The 13,548-nt window shown below is 49.9% G+C and overlaps 1 protein-coding gene across 1 annotated transcript; it reads left to right on the top strand.

Moving 5' to 3' along the window:
- The first annotated feature begins 775 nt into the window (after positions 1-775).
- On the top strand, positions 776-6,500 carry SSTR2 (somatostatin receptor 2). Its single transcript, XM_007073450.3, has 2 exons — positions 776-1,001; positions 5,298-6,500. Exon 2 carries the CDS (start codon positions 5,391-5,393, stop codon positions 6,498-6,500), a length of 1,110 nt encoding a protein of 369 aa, XP_007073512.1. The 5' UTR covers positions 776-1,001; positions 5,298-5,390.
- The last annotated feature ends 7,048 nt before the right edge of the window (positions 6,501-13,548 follow it).

Genomic DNA, 13,548 nt, shown 5'->3' on the forward strand with positions numbered 1-13,548 from the left:
CTCTGCCTCTCAAAAATAAATAAACAGTAAAAAAAAAAAAAGAAAAGAAAACGCTTTCCCCGGGGGATTCAGCTCCCATTTCCTGCGTGTCCCCTCTTGCTCACGCACAGCTCGCAGGAGGGGAGCGGGAGCTGGGTCCCGCCAACAGGTGCCGTCGGACAGGGTTACAGGCGGGCGACTGGCTGTATGCCTGTGCACCTCCGAGCACGGAAAGCTGGGAGAGGGCACGAGTCCTCTGCTGAGCCTCCAGCTGAATTCTGGAACCCATGTGCCGGCTCACACGCTGGGCCGGAGGGGTGCTGGCCACTGCATGAAGTGCTTTCCCCCACACCCATTTCCTCCCTGCTGTCCCCGCGGCCCTGCGCCCCGGGACGACCGGCTCTGCAAACTTGTCTGACGGGAGATGGCGGAGGTCCCGGCGCGGAGGTCCCGGCGCGGGTCCGGGTCCCCCGGGCCGCCACTCCAGCCGCACGGAATATGCTGGCCGAAACACACCCGATCCTGTGCAAGCGGTAAGAGGGAACGCAGCGCGTGTCCCCGCCACGAGCGTCCGGGAGGCCGGGATCGCTCGGCCCTTCACGCCCCCGCCCCGGTGAGCTCGGCCCCGCAGCCCCCGGCGGGTTCTCCACGCGGCTCAGCCCCGTCCTCCTACGGACCAGCGGGCGGAGCGAAGCTGCCGTGACGTAACCGGGCCGGGGGGAGGCGCGTGGGGAAATGTGCCGAGGGGCCCGGGCTCCGCGGGACCAGTCCCGGCGACGCAGCCACCCGCGCGCACGCGCTCGCTCGGCCACCCGCGCCCGAGCCTCGGTCCGCGCTCGGCGCCGGGGGTCTGCGGGCCCTTTGGGCTCCGGGCCGCGCGAGGGGCGAGCGGGAGCCGGCAGCGCGGGCCGCCGAGCGCCAGGCGCCGGCCAAGCTGCTGCGCGCCTGGGCGCCCGGCGGGGTTGGGGACGGTCGCTGGGTGCCGACGAGCCGAGCTAGCCGATTGCAGCGGAAAAGCAAAGGTGAGGCGTGTGTGCGTGTGCGAGAGAGAGAGAGAGAGAGAGACAGAGAGAGAGAGACGCACTTGGGCACCTGGGTGCATCTGCGCTGCATGGTGGTGCGCGCCTCGGTGTGCCCGAGAGTAGGTCCCGGAGCGTGGTTCTCCGCCCCTGTGCCTTTTGGGCGGCGATTTTGGTGGCAAGGAACGACGGCGGGTGCCCTGGAGTGAGTGAGGGCTGTGGATCGTGTGTGCGGGATCGGACGCGTCCGCACCACCGCAGGCTGGTGTGCGTGGCATGCGCCCTTGTCCAGTCCTCGTCCCCCAGCCGGCTCGTCCAGGTGGTAGCTGCGACGGGGGACAACTTCTCTCCCAGCCGCCTGCAAAAGAGCCCCCACGCGAGGAGAGCGAAGGCGGCTGGGACGGGGGTGGAGGGTGTCACTGCTGGGGGCTCCTGCGGGGCGTGCATTCGAGATCCAAGCCTGTAAGGGGCAGGCGGTGGAGCAGAGAAAAGGGGTGGCTTCTCTGTTTTTCCTTTCCCCGCCTGGGAGACAGATCCCGAGAGGTCTAGGGACTCCTTCCCCAGCACCGGGGAGGAGAGGACAGTTCGCCTATGTTTGGAAAGACCCAACCCCTGAGGTGGCCCGCGCCCGGAAGCCGCCGGCCAAGCCCCCAAGCGGCTGTTAACAGCTCCCGGCCACCCTGATGCCTCTGCCACCACCTCTGCGTTTAGCGACGGGGAGTGCTGGCACGACAGTCTTTAATCTCCCCAATCAGCCTCCTGGAAATAGCAGAGGATTCTTTAAGAAACCCTTGGACCTGAGGGCCATGGAATTGAGTGATGAGGATTTTCTGTGCCAGCCTGGGGAACCAAATGGACTGTCCCCAGTCTCACCTCTCCCCCATGCCCTTTGGCCAGGCTGCCTGGGCTTTCCTCAGACGCTGTATTGCCGCGGTGGCTAGCACCTGACTATTGTGTCTTCCACCAGCAGGGCTGAGCTATGGCTGGCCGGAGACCCACTTGGGTTTGTTTAGCTGGCCACTGGGGAAGTGGTGGTGAGGAATGAATGGGGGGCTTGGGGTGGAATGTTGGGAAGAAGGGAAAAGCTGGAGCCCAACAGGATTTAGGACCGCTCCTGATGCCCAGTCCCAATGCCCACACTCGATTCACAGGCTCCGGGAAGGGCAAGGGATACCCCAGACCATTCTCACCCTCCTCTCCAACATAGCCCAGACTCAGTCTCAGAGGAGATCGACAACTAGCCGTTGCCAGTGACTAACTCTTAGGCTGGAAAAATAAAGCAAGCAGAATTCTAGCCAAGCTTCCTCGTGCGTCTAACTTAACCCCAATCCAACAGGCATTGATTGCCTGGCATGGGACTCCACTTACCCCGGGACCCAGATGAAGCAGAAGGTCACTCGGAGACCTTAGGCAGCTGACTTCATTGTTGACCAAATAATAAGAGTCACTGTGACTTAAACTCATTTCTTCCTTGGAGAGGGCTCCCACTCTGGACTGGCTCGCCAGCTTACCACCTCTGTCACCCTCACCAAGCCCTGAACGCTATGTGCTGCTGCTTCACAGCCTATTTCAGAAAAACAATCACCTTAGGCAATTCCATCCCACTGAGGGAGACCCCAGCCAAAAAGGCAGAGTTAGGGCTGGAGATCAGCATGTGACCCTCCCTCACTGTCCTCCACCGTCATCATCTCTATCTCCAAAGCTCTAGACAGCGCTCTGTCCCCCAGAGGTGTTCAGGCTCACCCAGACACTGAAGTGTGACCTTGCATGTTACGTAGACGGGACCTTGGAAATGCTAGTGATGAATACACACCCCAGTGCAGGCGGCTTCAACAGGATTCTGGGTCTGTAGAATTACAGGACCAATAAGACGGTTAGAATAATAGTGGAAACAACCCAAATTAATCCAGGGATACCCAAAATGGTTTCTTTATAATTTCGGTTTCTAAGAGCTGCCAGTTTATGCTTTTTACCCAACGAAGACATTAAATCCTGGGTCCCCAAAGTACTTTGCAGAAAGGTCAGCCACAGAGCCCAGACCCCACTTTACAGATAGTTGCCCGGTAGGGAAATTAGCATAGAGAGGGTAAACAATTGTGCCTGGCAGTGCAGAATGAATCAGAGGCAAAGGTGGGCAAGGATTCTCTAGAACTTGTTGGTGGCTAAGTCCCCTATAGCTCACTAGCAGTCTCTCCAAGCATAAAGGAGCGATCTCCAATCTTCACTCAGGCACCAGGGAAAGTGCCCTGCTCGGGAGAGATGTGTCCACCAAGTGAATTATTCCCACTGTGTGCTGAGCACACCGGCCTTTTACCATCTTCTCTCTTCCTGGAATGACCTCCTTCCTGCCCTTCCTGCTTTATTCTTCATATATTCAAGACCCAGCCTACACATTCCTCTTATGAAGCCTCCTCTGAATCCTTCAGGAGAGGAAGGCATTCTTAAGCCCTTTGTTCATTTCTCCATGCAATTCACACCCAATAGGAGTTGGCTCCCTTGCCTGCCCCCCTCCTAAATTACCACCTCCCAGAGGGCACCAGACATGCCCTGTTCATTCCTATATCCCTGGTGTGCAGAACAAAGAATCTGCCCACCCACCCCCCCCAGCACTGTTTTTTTTTTTTTTCATGACAGTAGATAAATCACCTAATTATGTGATGGGCTATTGTTTTATGACTTGGGCCAAGCCAGCGGAGTTACAATTATTCTCTGAGAGCTAACGTAAAACAGGAGTCAGCTGTTTTAAACCAAAGCCCAATTATCAGCCACTAGTTTTCCAGTCCACCGAGCAGCAGATATGATGCTGTGAAAAACGCAGAAGAGTCGAGCGTCTTGTGTTTAAATCCCAGCTCCACCAGTTACATACAAGGGAATGGGAGCAAATTACTTCAACTCCCTAAGCCTCGGTTTCTCATCTGTAAAACGGGGACAGTTATCCCACTTCATAGTGAAGTGAAGGTGAAGATCAAGGGGATAGAGTCATGAATGAACCAGGTAGTGTTGGGAATGCACTTCTGTGAATGAGCCTGCCTCCCTCACACCTGGCTCCTGTTTTCCTTCTTAACCAGGGGATCCCAGGCAAATCCGCTGGAGTGTTAGAAGATGAGCATTCCGGAGCAGTAAACCGCCCCCCCCCCCCCGCCCCCAGGGAGTAACCCTCCCCCCCCAGGGACTCTGTGAAGCATGCGAAGGTCAAGCACTGGGTATTGGAGAAACGAAAACAGAAGAAACAAACTAAACTAAAACATGCATTTTAAATATAAAAGCAAGCCAGATTTTTATTTTTGATATTTAAGACTATAAATTTATTCATTATGTGAGTAGATTTCAATAAATTAGAGCTAACTCAGATGGCCGAGGAAAAAAGGGGGAAAGAAGATTTTTTTTTTTTAGTTCTGATTATGAGCTCAGCACAATGCCAGGCATTTCCACATACATTTCATCCCTTAACCTCCATGATGCCCCCATTTTTAAAAATATTTATTTTGAGAGAGGCAGGGGAGGGGCAGAGAGAGAGAGAGAGAGGGAGAGGGAGAGGGAGAGAGAGAGAGAGAGAGAGAGAGAGAGAGAGAGAATCCCAAGCAGGTCCCATGCTGTCAGCACAGAGCCCCATGTGGGGCTCAATCCCATAAACCGTGAGATCATGACCTGAGCCGAAATCAAGAGTTGGACGCTTAACTGAGCCGCCCAGGTGCCCCGTGACGCCCCCATTTTCACAAATGAGAGAGAGTGAGAGTGGTCGTGTGGCACGAGGTCACACAGGCTTCATGGTGGAACCCTTCTGCTTTACCTCTAAACTCTGGGATTTTTCCACTTGGGATTTTTAGAATGGAAAGACTCCAAAGCAGTCGGCAAGTCTGTGGAGATGTCCTCACAGGGAAAAGGCCAAGAATGCCCGTGTCAGACCCCTCAGAGTCAGTGGCGGGACTTCATGCTCTGCCTTTTTACAGTCTGGACCAGTCAACTTCTTAGGAATCAAAGTCCTTTTTTTTTTTTTTTTTTTGCAGCCTCAGCCATGTCCCACACATGCGTCACCAAAGATGACAAGGTCAACCATGATGACCCGACCCAAACAAACCCTTCCCCCCATCTCCCTACTCCCCCCCCCACCCCCGGTGGAAAAACAACTCAAAGAGTCTGCACACTGATAAGAATGGGTCAGTAGCTCTAACGCTGATGCAGAAAGAGAACACGCTTTTCGACTGCAGGGCATGTCTGAGAGGGTAAACCGGAGACCCGGAAAGCTGGCGCGAGTGTAAGCCTCTGACTGGTGGACCCGTCTTCCTTTTTCCCTTGCAGATGTCACAGTGGATCCTTTGCCTCCAGGACACCTTAAGGTGAGAGTAAGATCTCTGGCTGGCTGGAACCGGCCTGGAGGAGTGTAAGGCAGCCATGGACATGGAGTACGAGCTACTCAACGAGAGCCGCCCGTGGCTTTCCCCTCCCTTTGACCTCAATGGCTCTGTGGTGGCGGCCAACGGCTCCAACCAGACAGAGCCATACTATGATCTGACCAGCAACGCAGTCCTCACGTTCATATATTTTGTAGTCTGCATCATTGGATTGTGCGGCAATACGCTTGTCATTTACGTCATCCTCCGCTATGCCAAGATGAAGACCATCACCAACATTTACATCCTCAACCTGGCCATCGCGGACGAGCTCTTCATGCTGGGTCTGCCCTTCCTGGCCATGCAGGTGGCTCTGGTCCATTGGCCCTTTGGCAAGGCCATCTGCCGGGTGGTCATGACTGTGGATGGCATCAATCAGTTCACCAGCATTTTCTGCTTGACAGTCATGAGCATCGATCGATACCTGGCTGTGGTCCACCCCATCAAGTCGGCCAAGTGGAGGAGACCCCGAACGGCCAAGATGGTCAATGTGGCTGTGTGGGGAGTGTCTCTGCTGGTCATCTTGCCCATCATGATCTATGCTGGGCTTCGGAGCAACCAGTGGGGGAGAAGCAGCTGTACCATCAACTGGCCAGGTGAATCTGGGGCATGGTACACAGGGTTCATTATCTACACCTTCATCTTGGGGTTCCTGGTGCCCCTCACCATCATTTGTCTTTGCTACCTGTTCATTATCATCAAGGTGAAGTCCTCTGGGATCCGCGTGGGTTCCTCCAAGAGGAAAAAGTCTGAGAAGAAGGTCACCCGGATGGTGTCCATAGTGGTGGCCGTCTTCATTTTCTGCTGGCTCCCCTTCTACATATTCAATGTCTCCTCCGTGTCTGTGGCCATCAATCCCACCCCAGCGCTTAAAGGCATGTTTGACTTTGTGGTGGTCCTCACCTATGCTAACAGCTGTGCCAACCCTATCCTGTATGCCTTCTTGTCTGACAACTTCAAGAAGAGCTTCCAGAATGTCCTCTGCTTGGTCAAGGTGAGCGGCACAGATGACGGGGAACGGAGTGACAGTAAGCAGGACAAATCCCGGCTGAATGAGACCACAGAGACCCAGAGAACCCTCCTCAATGGGGATCTCCAGACCAGTATCTGAACTGCCTGAAAAATAAAAAATAGAATAAAACGCCAAGCTCTGCCAAGTGGCAATATGCTCCCTGCCCCCATGCCTTCCCTTCCTCTTGCCCATCACACCTGGCTTCTAGAATAGGGAATTGCTCAGCATGAGTCCAATCAGAGAACAGTGTTTGAGTCTGCTTGTCTGAGTGAATGATAATGTATTAAATTGATTACCTCCCCCTTAAAGCAGACAATTCCAAGTCAGGACAAGAAGAGATCACGCCTGGGTATGATCTGTAGAAATGGTGACACTCAACAAAGATAGGAAAGTACGTCTGCATGTTCAAAACCTAATATGTAATCTTGTGGTCTTAACGTTTATACTTATCTATTCTATTCCTCTCTAGTCCCTGTACAGTCATTCCTACGTTCCCTGTGTTCAAGTACACGAGTAGCGAGTTGAAGTGTGCATAGTATAGGTGGACATTTGTTACAATATGGAACCCTCAGAAGTGGACTTACCATGAAGCCAATAAAGTTTAAGCTTCAGGGATCTCACATGCTTGGGAAGTATTTTCACATGACCACATGTTTTCGTAAAAAATTGTAAAAGGAAGGTATTTTTGTATTCTTTTTCTTAAAGACATCTCCTTAAAGCTTCCAGCCTCTCCAACCCACCTCTGCCCCCTGGGCATTTGCTTTTATTTAATTTCCAGCAAGTTGGATCAGAGTGAGAAAGGCAAAGGAGTTATTTGAGGACCCAGACTATAAATTCATGTGTTTTCTCTCCTTAGATATAATCAAAGAATCATTCATTTACCCAAAAGGACTTAAATGCTTTGGCGGGGGGGGGGGGGGGGGGGGCGGGGGGCGTCGATTATTGTATTTATCAAGACAAAGCCCGCTTTGTTGTAAGATTGCATTTGTTCCTTCTTAATTTGCTTTGGTCTTTCTTAGGGAGCCATGGAAGGGGAGGGTGGAGGAAATCACCAACATGACAGGCAAATAGTTGACTGGAATTCTCGTGGGGAAACCATTTTATCCTCCCCCACCATGACAATAAATGAATAAGAATAAAACAAGATTACACCTTGATGAGAAACCACGAAATTCTTCTTTTAAAAAAAAGGCAGACAGGGCTTCCTAATGAAAGAAAATGGAAATATAATCTAACAACTCCTTGATTTTTTTTTTTTTAAGGAGTTGATACAAAGCTAGGCACTAAGAAAACCACAGTACACACTAAAGACCCAAGGATGCTATTCCTGAAACATAGGCACGGGAGCCAGCCAACCAAAATGTAGCAGGTAGGGGGTGCCTGGGTAGCAGTGGTGGCGGGAGTCCCATCCCTCACAGGTATGCCTGTGCCACCTTCCCCGCCCACCATACACAAATTGAACACCGACCTTCAACGCCACAGACTCTGAGCTGTCCTCAAGCGTGGTCACAGACAGGCACTCCACACCATCGGTGACATTTTTCTGTGCCTGAAATGGTAGATGGGCTCACATACAAAGCAGTAAGAGACGAGATGATGCCCATTTCACTGAGCAAAATTTCCAGGGTATGAAGATATAACACGTGGGTGTTTGTAAGGATGCCATCATCTCTGGGTTTCTGTGAAAGCCTCACTCCCTGAGTGTCTCACATATAGATTTTACCATATTTAAAAAGGAGCCTTCCTCTTCTGGCTCCCTAAGCAAGGCCCATTTGACAGAATGACTAAGAACCCCACCTGTAGCGTTGCTGTTAATGCGCCGCCTTCGTTCTGTCTATATTATTCATGCCACCTCATTCCCGAAAGGACTCACTGCGGCCTAGAAAAATGTGCTCAGTAATATTATGATAGATAAGTAAATCCACGCAAAAACTAAAACAGGCACAATTATAAGATGAGACTATAGGAAAAGCCGTGACCCAAAAGTGCACGCAGTAAAATCCCACACTCTTACTTAAGGAAAGGTCGGCTATAAGTTCCACTCAGGACTTCTTAGCAGCCACAACTGATAGAAGGTGAGGCTTCCTCCTCTTCCACCATAAAAACAAGCAAAGATTTGGAAGGAAATGCTTTAAACCCGGCTTTACCAATACTAACAATATGAGACGTTCCCGGGTCTTTGAATAAAGGCTGAGTTTTCACTTAGGGAAGCGATTCCAAGGGACCAAGAATTAGTGGAAATAATTTCAGGGAAGACGGACAAACTCTGTAGCACTCAGGCCCCTGCAATCAGACGCTCCCTCCAAGGGGGCTGGGACCCACAGCAGCCGCCTAAAGTCTTGACCCAAAATGCATATCCAGATATATAGTCGGTGCTCATCAGCAGGGCGATCATTCTAAGATTGAAGCTATAATTCTGTCCAAATAAGCAGGCAGGTTGCTACTGGATGAAAAGGAATTCTCCATTTTTCAAAATCTCTCTTTCAAGGATAACTTGCTCTCTGGTGGTTTTCTTTCTTCCAAAAGCGGGAATCAATAGCTGTTTTAATTTAAATGTTAACATAATTTTAATTCCAAAATGTCAGCTTAGCCTCAGCTCAGCATTTAATTATGAATATAAATCTGCTGGATGCTGGGAGAGAACAAAAAGTAAGGCACTCCAGTGATTTTTAGGGCATCTGATCATTTGGATTATGCAAGCTACTATTTAACCTACCCATTCGCATGGGTAGTTAAGAGCTGGTTGAACCTAAGTGGATCTGGTGAGAGAGGTATCAGGAGAGATAACAGGACATTGTGGCCTGTGTTGGACAACGTTAGCTTGTGTTTCAGTAACACGGAGTTGAGGAATAGCGAATATTTCGTGGATTTCGTGCCATAGCTTGGGACAGTCTAGGCAGCCAAGGAGAAGGACAGTGGGTGATGGAAGGACACTGCATTTCCTTCCTTTGTTTTTGGAAGGAGGAGAGGTGGGAGGAGGAGAAGGGGGAGGGGGAGGAGGAGGGGTAGGAGAAATCATGACTCTTCCTTAGTTGTAACTGCTAGGAAATCCTGAGTGGAACTTGTAGCCGACCTTTCCTTAAGCAATAGCATGGGATTTTTACTGCACGCACTTTTGGGTAACAGCTTTTCCCTTTCCTATAGCCTCGTCTTAAAACTGTACCTTTTAAGAAATTTTTTGCATGGATTTATTTATCTACCGCAAATGGCATGCAGAGGAGAAAATGCGGGCTGGTGGGCAGGGCTTCCAGAGCAGGCAGTAAACTGGAGTCTATTTGCTTACACAGATTTAATCTCCAGTGTTGATGGCTGACCCTTTCAGCCCCAGCTGCCCTAGATAGGAGCACCTCGCTGGAAAAGTGGACAGTGTGGTCACTGAGAGAGGTAGGAAGGAAATGACTGTCGAGATACGTGTTGCTAATCAGCTCCAAATGTGACGGTTCAATCAAGACAGCTAAGTTACGATGGAAGGCAGAGATGAACTTTGGCCTTGCTGAAGGATGATGGCAAGAGAATCATCAGGTCTCCACAGACGGTTGGGAAGGTGCGATTAGTGTTTCTGGAATGTGTGTCATCATAAAAATCACCACAGGCAGCGAGCAAGCCAAGCATTTGAGATTTCTAACAACTTGTAATCAGTCACCTGTCTGATCCCGAGTTTTGCCAGATTCTGAAACACCACATTTCCTATCACAGGTCCGTCCCATCAGAGCAAACCTTCACCTAAGTGGTTGTTCGGCTCCTAATGTGTGAATTTCTTGGAATATCCCCATAGGCAGTGTCTCAAATTCTTCCCTCTAGCAGCTCATCTGGAAAGGAGGCACCAGGGACTGTATTCTACTTATGGCTGAAAAGCTTCTGTGGGTCTGTTACTCCAGTCGGCAGACCGTCAGGGTTGGAAATAGCAACTCCGGGGCAAGTGTTCATGCCTCCTGCCCCCGCTGCCCACTCCGCTTCTGTGAACTCAGCAGTGACTGGACACAGGCCGATCGCCTCCGTTTTCTCGTTTCGAGGCCGCGTGCACCAGACTGTGCTACACGACACAGTTCAATATTAACCAAGACTTAACCACGCCAACTAGGATACGATGGATTCTCCCCAGGTTAAAAGTGAGTATAATATTAAATGAAACGCCGTGGCTTGCTCACTGGGTTCAGGGGACAGAGACTGTCCGTGTGAGAACCGATCACGCAGACTCAGCCTCCGGGTGGGTGGAGAAGGGGAGACACTTTTAGCTTTTCGTCCCTCTTCTTTCCTGGCATTCCTGAAGGGACAGAGGAAGGGCAGAAGAAGACCTCTCTGCCAGGAGACTGGTGTCTGGTGAGGAGAGGTGGCTCACTTTGCCCCTTAGCCTGTGAGGACTGGCCAGACATCAAATCGCCCTGTCCTTGTAGGAGAGCCCGTGGAGTGTGACAGAGGCCTGCTCTGAAGTGGCATCCCATGGCCTCTCCCGCTCCGTTCTTCAGTGACTGGGCCTCCAATTCCTCCAGCAATAGAGCAAGTACCTTTGAAGGGCAGTCACTAAAGAAGGAAAGGTGGAACCAAATCAGACCGCCTCAGCCCTGCACACAGGAGACACAGTTGTCCTAGGTCCTTATGAAGATTAGATCGCAAAATGGCCGGGAAATTCCTAGTTTCAAAAGAGGAAGACCCACGGTCAGCTCTACCGGACCACCTGTCGACCCGCCACTGGGGACCTCAAAGGTGCAGCAGTGCCATTCCTGGGCCATGCTCCCTCTTCCTCACTGAGGGCTAGTGCCCAGGCAAGGGATTGTGGTCATTACTGAGAGAGCAGACATTTTTCCTCATGGGGTGTTATTTTTTTTTAATTTTTTAAATGTTTATTAATTTTTGAGTGAGAGAGACACAGCATGAGCAGGGGAGGGGCAGAGAGAGAGGGAGATACAGAATCCGAAGCGGGCTCCAGGGTCTGAGCTGTCAGCACAGAGCCCGACGCGGGGCTGGAACCCACGAACCGTGAGATCATGACCTGAGCCGCAGTCCGATGCTTAACAGACTGAGCCACCCAGGCACCCCGTCATGCGTGTTATTTTTAACAAGAAACCCAATTGTTTCTTGCACAACATAACCAAGGTCTCGTTGTTTTGTCAGCGTTCACTAATGTCCTACTTCTCAGTGCAGAGGGACAGCCTCCTAAGGCTCGCTGAGCTCTGTGCCCTCGGACACACGTACCCCTGTGATGCAGCGCACAGGGCAACACAATGCAGCACACGTGTGTCCCACGCGTGAGGGACACACGCACATGCATGTGAGGCACACCGTGGTGCACGCGCACATGCTCACACCCAGTACACCTCCTGGATCTTGTGGGCAAGACTTCCGATGCAGAGATTCTCCGAGGCTTTCAATGGAGGGAGAGAACTGTAATTTGACTAACTCATTGGGAGTCTACAGACATTCACTCATTTTTTTTTTTTTTATGGTGGGGCGGGGGGGGGGGGTAGGATTGCATATAAGCTAATGTTTCACGCACACAACTCCATGCCAGATCATAGAGTGCAAGCCAGGACCGCCTGCTGTCCCTGCAAATAATGGTCACATCAATTTCAAAAAAAGGTAGAGGAGTTGGCAAAACCACATCCCCACTGGTTAAACAACATAAAGCACATGTCCTGCTAACAGCAATACTCTTGCATAAGAAAAAACATAACCATCTCTGTGCAGAAAAATCACTCAAAATGATTTTCAAATGGGTTCTCACGGAGGACAGCATTCTAACACATATTTCTTTCTCCCGTGCTGCTTTTTAAAAATTTTTTTCTCACTGAGGGGTAACCACCATAGTTCCAGATATATAACGTGACGGTTTGATATTTGCATATATTGTGAAATGATCACCACGGGAGTCTACTAAGCATCCATCACTACATGTAGTTACAGAATTTTTTTTTTTTTTTGTGATGAGAACTTTCAAAATTCACTCTCAGCAGCTTTCAGATAGGCAATACAGCATTATTAACTATAGTGGCCATGCCGTCCCTTACATCCCCTTGACTTATTTATAATGAAATCTGTATCTTTTGAACCCCTTCATTCATTTCCCCCACCGTCCCCCCCCCCCCATCTTCTGCCTCTGGCAACCACCAATCTGTTGTCTGTATCCATGAGCTTGGTTTTGTGTTTTTTGGTCTTATTTTTATTTTTGTGTGTGTATGGTTTTGTTTTTTTTTTTAGATTCCACATGTAAGTGAAATCATATAGTATTTATCTTTCTCTGGTTTATTCCACTTAGCATAATGCCCTCAAGGCCCACCCATGTTGTTTCCGTTTCTTGGCAACCATAAATAATGCTGCAATGAACATGGGGATACATGTACCTCTTTGAAATCCTGTTTTCATTTCCTTTGGATGGATACTCAGAAGTTAGATGGCTGGATCATAGCTCTATTTTTTTTTTTTTTTTTTTTTTGAGAGAGCAAGCAGGGGAGGGCAGACAGAGAGGAAGAGAGAGAATCCCAAGCAGGCTCCGTTCTGTCAGTGCTGAGCCCGATGTGGGGCTCAAACTCATGAACCCTGAGATCATGACCTGAGCCGAAATCAAGAGTCAGACGCTTAACCAACTAAGCCACCCAGGAGCCCTCTATTTTCAATTTTTTCAGGAACCTCCATACTGTTTTCCATAGGGACTGTGCCAATCTACATTTCCTAGCAACAGTGCAGAAGGGTTCTCTTTCCTCCCTAAAACATTCCTTTCTTGGCTTTTGGATAATAGCTATTCTGACAAGTGTGAGGTGATATCTCATTGTGGTTTTGATTTGCATTTCCCCGATGATTTGTGATATTGGGCACCTTTTTGTGTTCCTGCTGTCTCCCTGTATGTCTTCTTTGGAAAAATATTCAGATCCTCTGCCCATTTTTTTAATCAAAAATTTTTACTGTTATTAAGTTGTAGGAATTCTTTATATATTTTGGATACTAACCCCCTTATCAAATATACGATTGCAAATGTTTCCTCATATTCAGCAGGCTGCCGGAAGTTTCGTTTTGTTGATGGTTTCCTTTGCTCTGCAGAAGTCTTTTAGCTTCACATTGTCCCAATTGTCTATTTTTGCTTTTGTTGCCTTTGCTTTGGGTGTCAACTTCAAAAAATCATTGTCAAGACCAATGTCAAGGAGCTTACTGCCTA

The sequence above is a fragment of the Panthera tigris genome, chromosome E1 (assembly GCF_018350195.1).
Source record: "Panthera tigris isolate Pti1 chromosome E1, P.tigris_Pti1_mat1.1, whole genome shotgun sequence".
In the NCBI taxonomy this organism is placed as follows: Eukaryota; Metazoa; Chordata; class Mammalia; order Carnivora; family Felidae; genus Panthera; species Panthera tigris.

Excerpts from the sequence above, each read along its gene's own strand:
- SSTR2 (XM_007073450.3), top strand. The coding sequence starts at position 5,391 with ATGGACATGGAGTACGAGCTACTCAACGAGAGCCGCCCGTGGCTTTCC.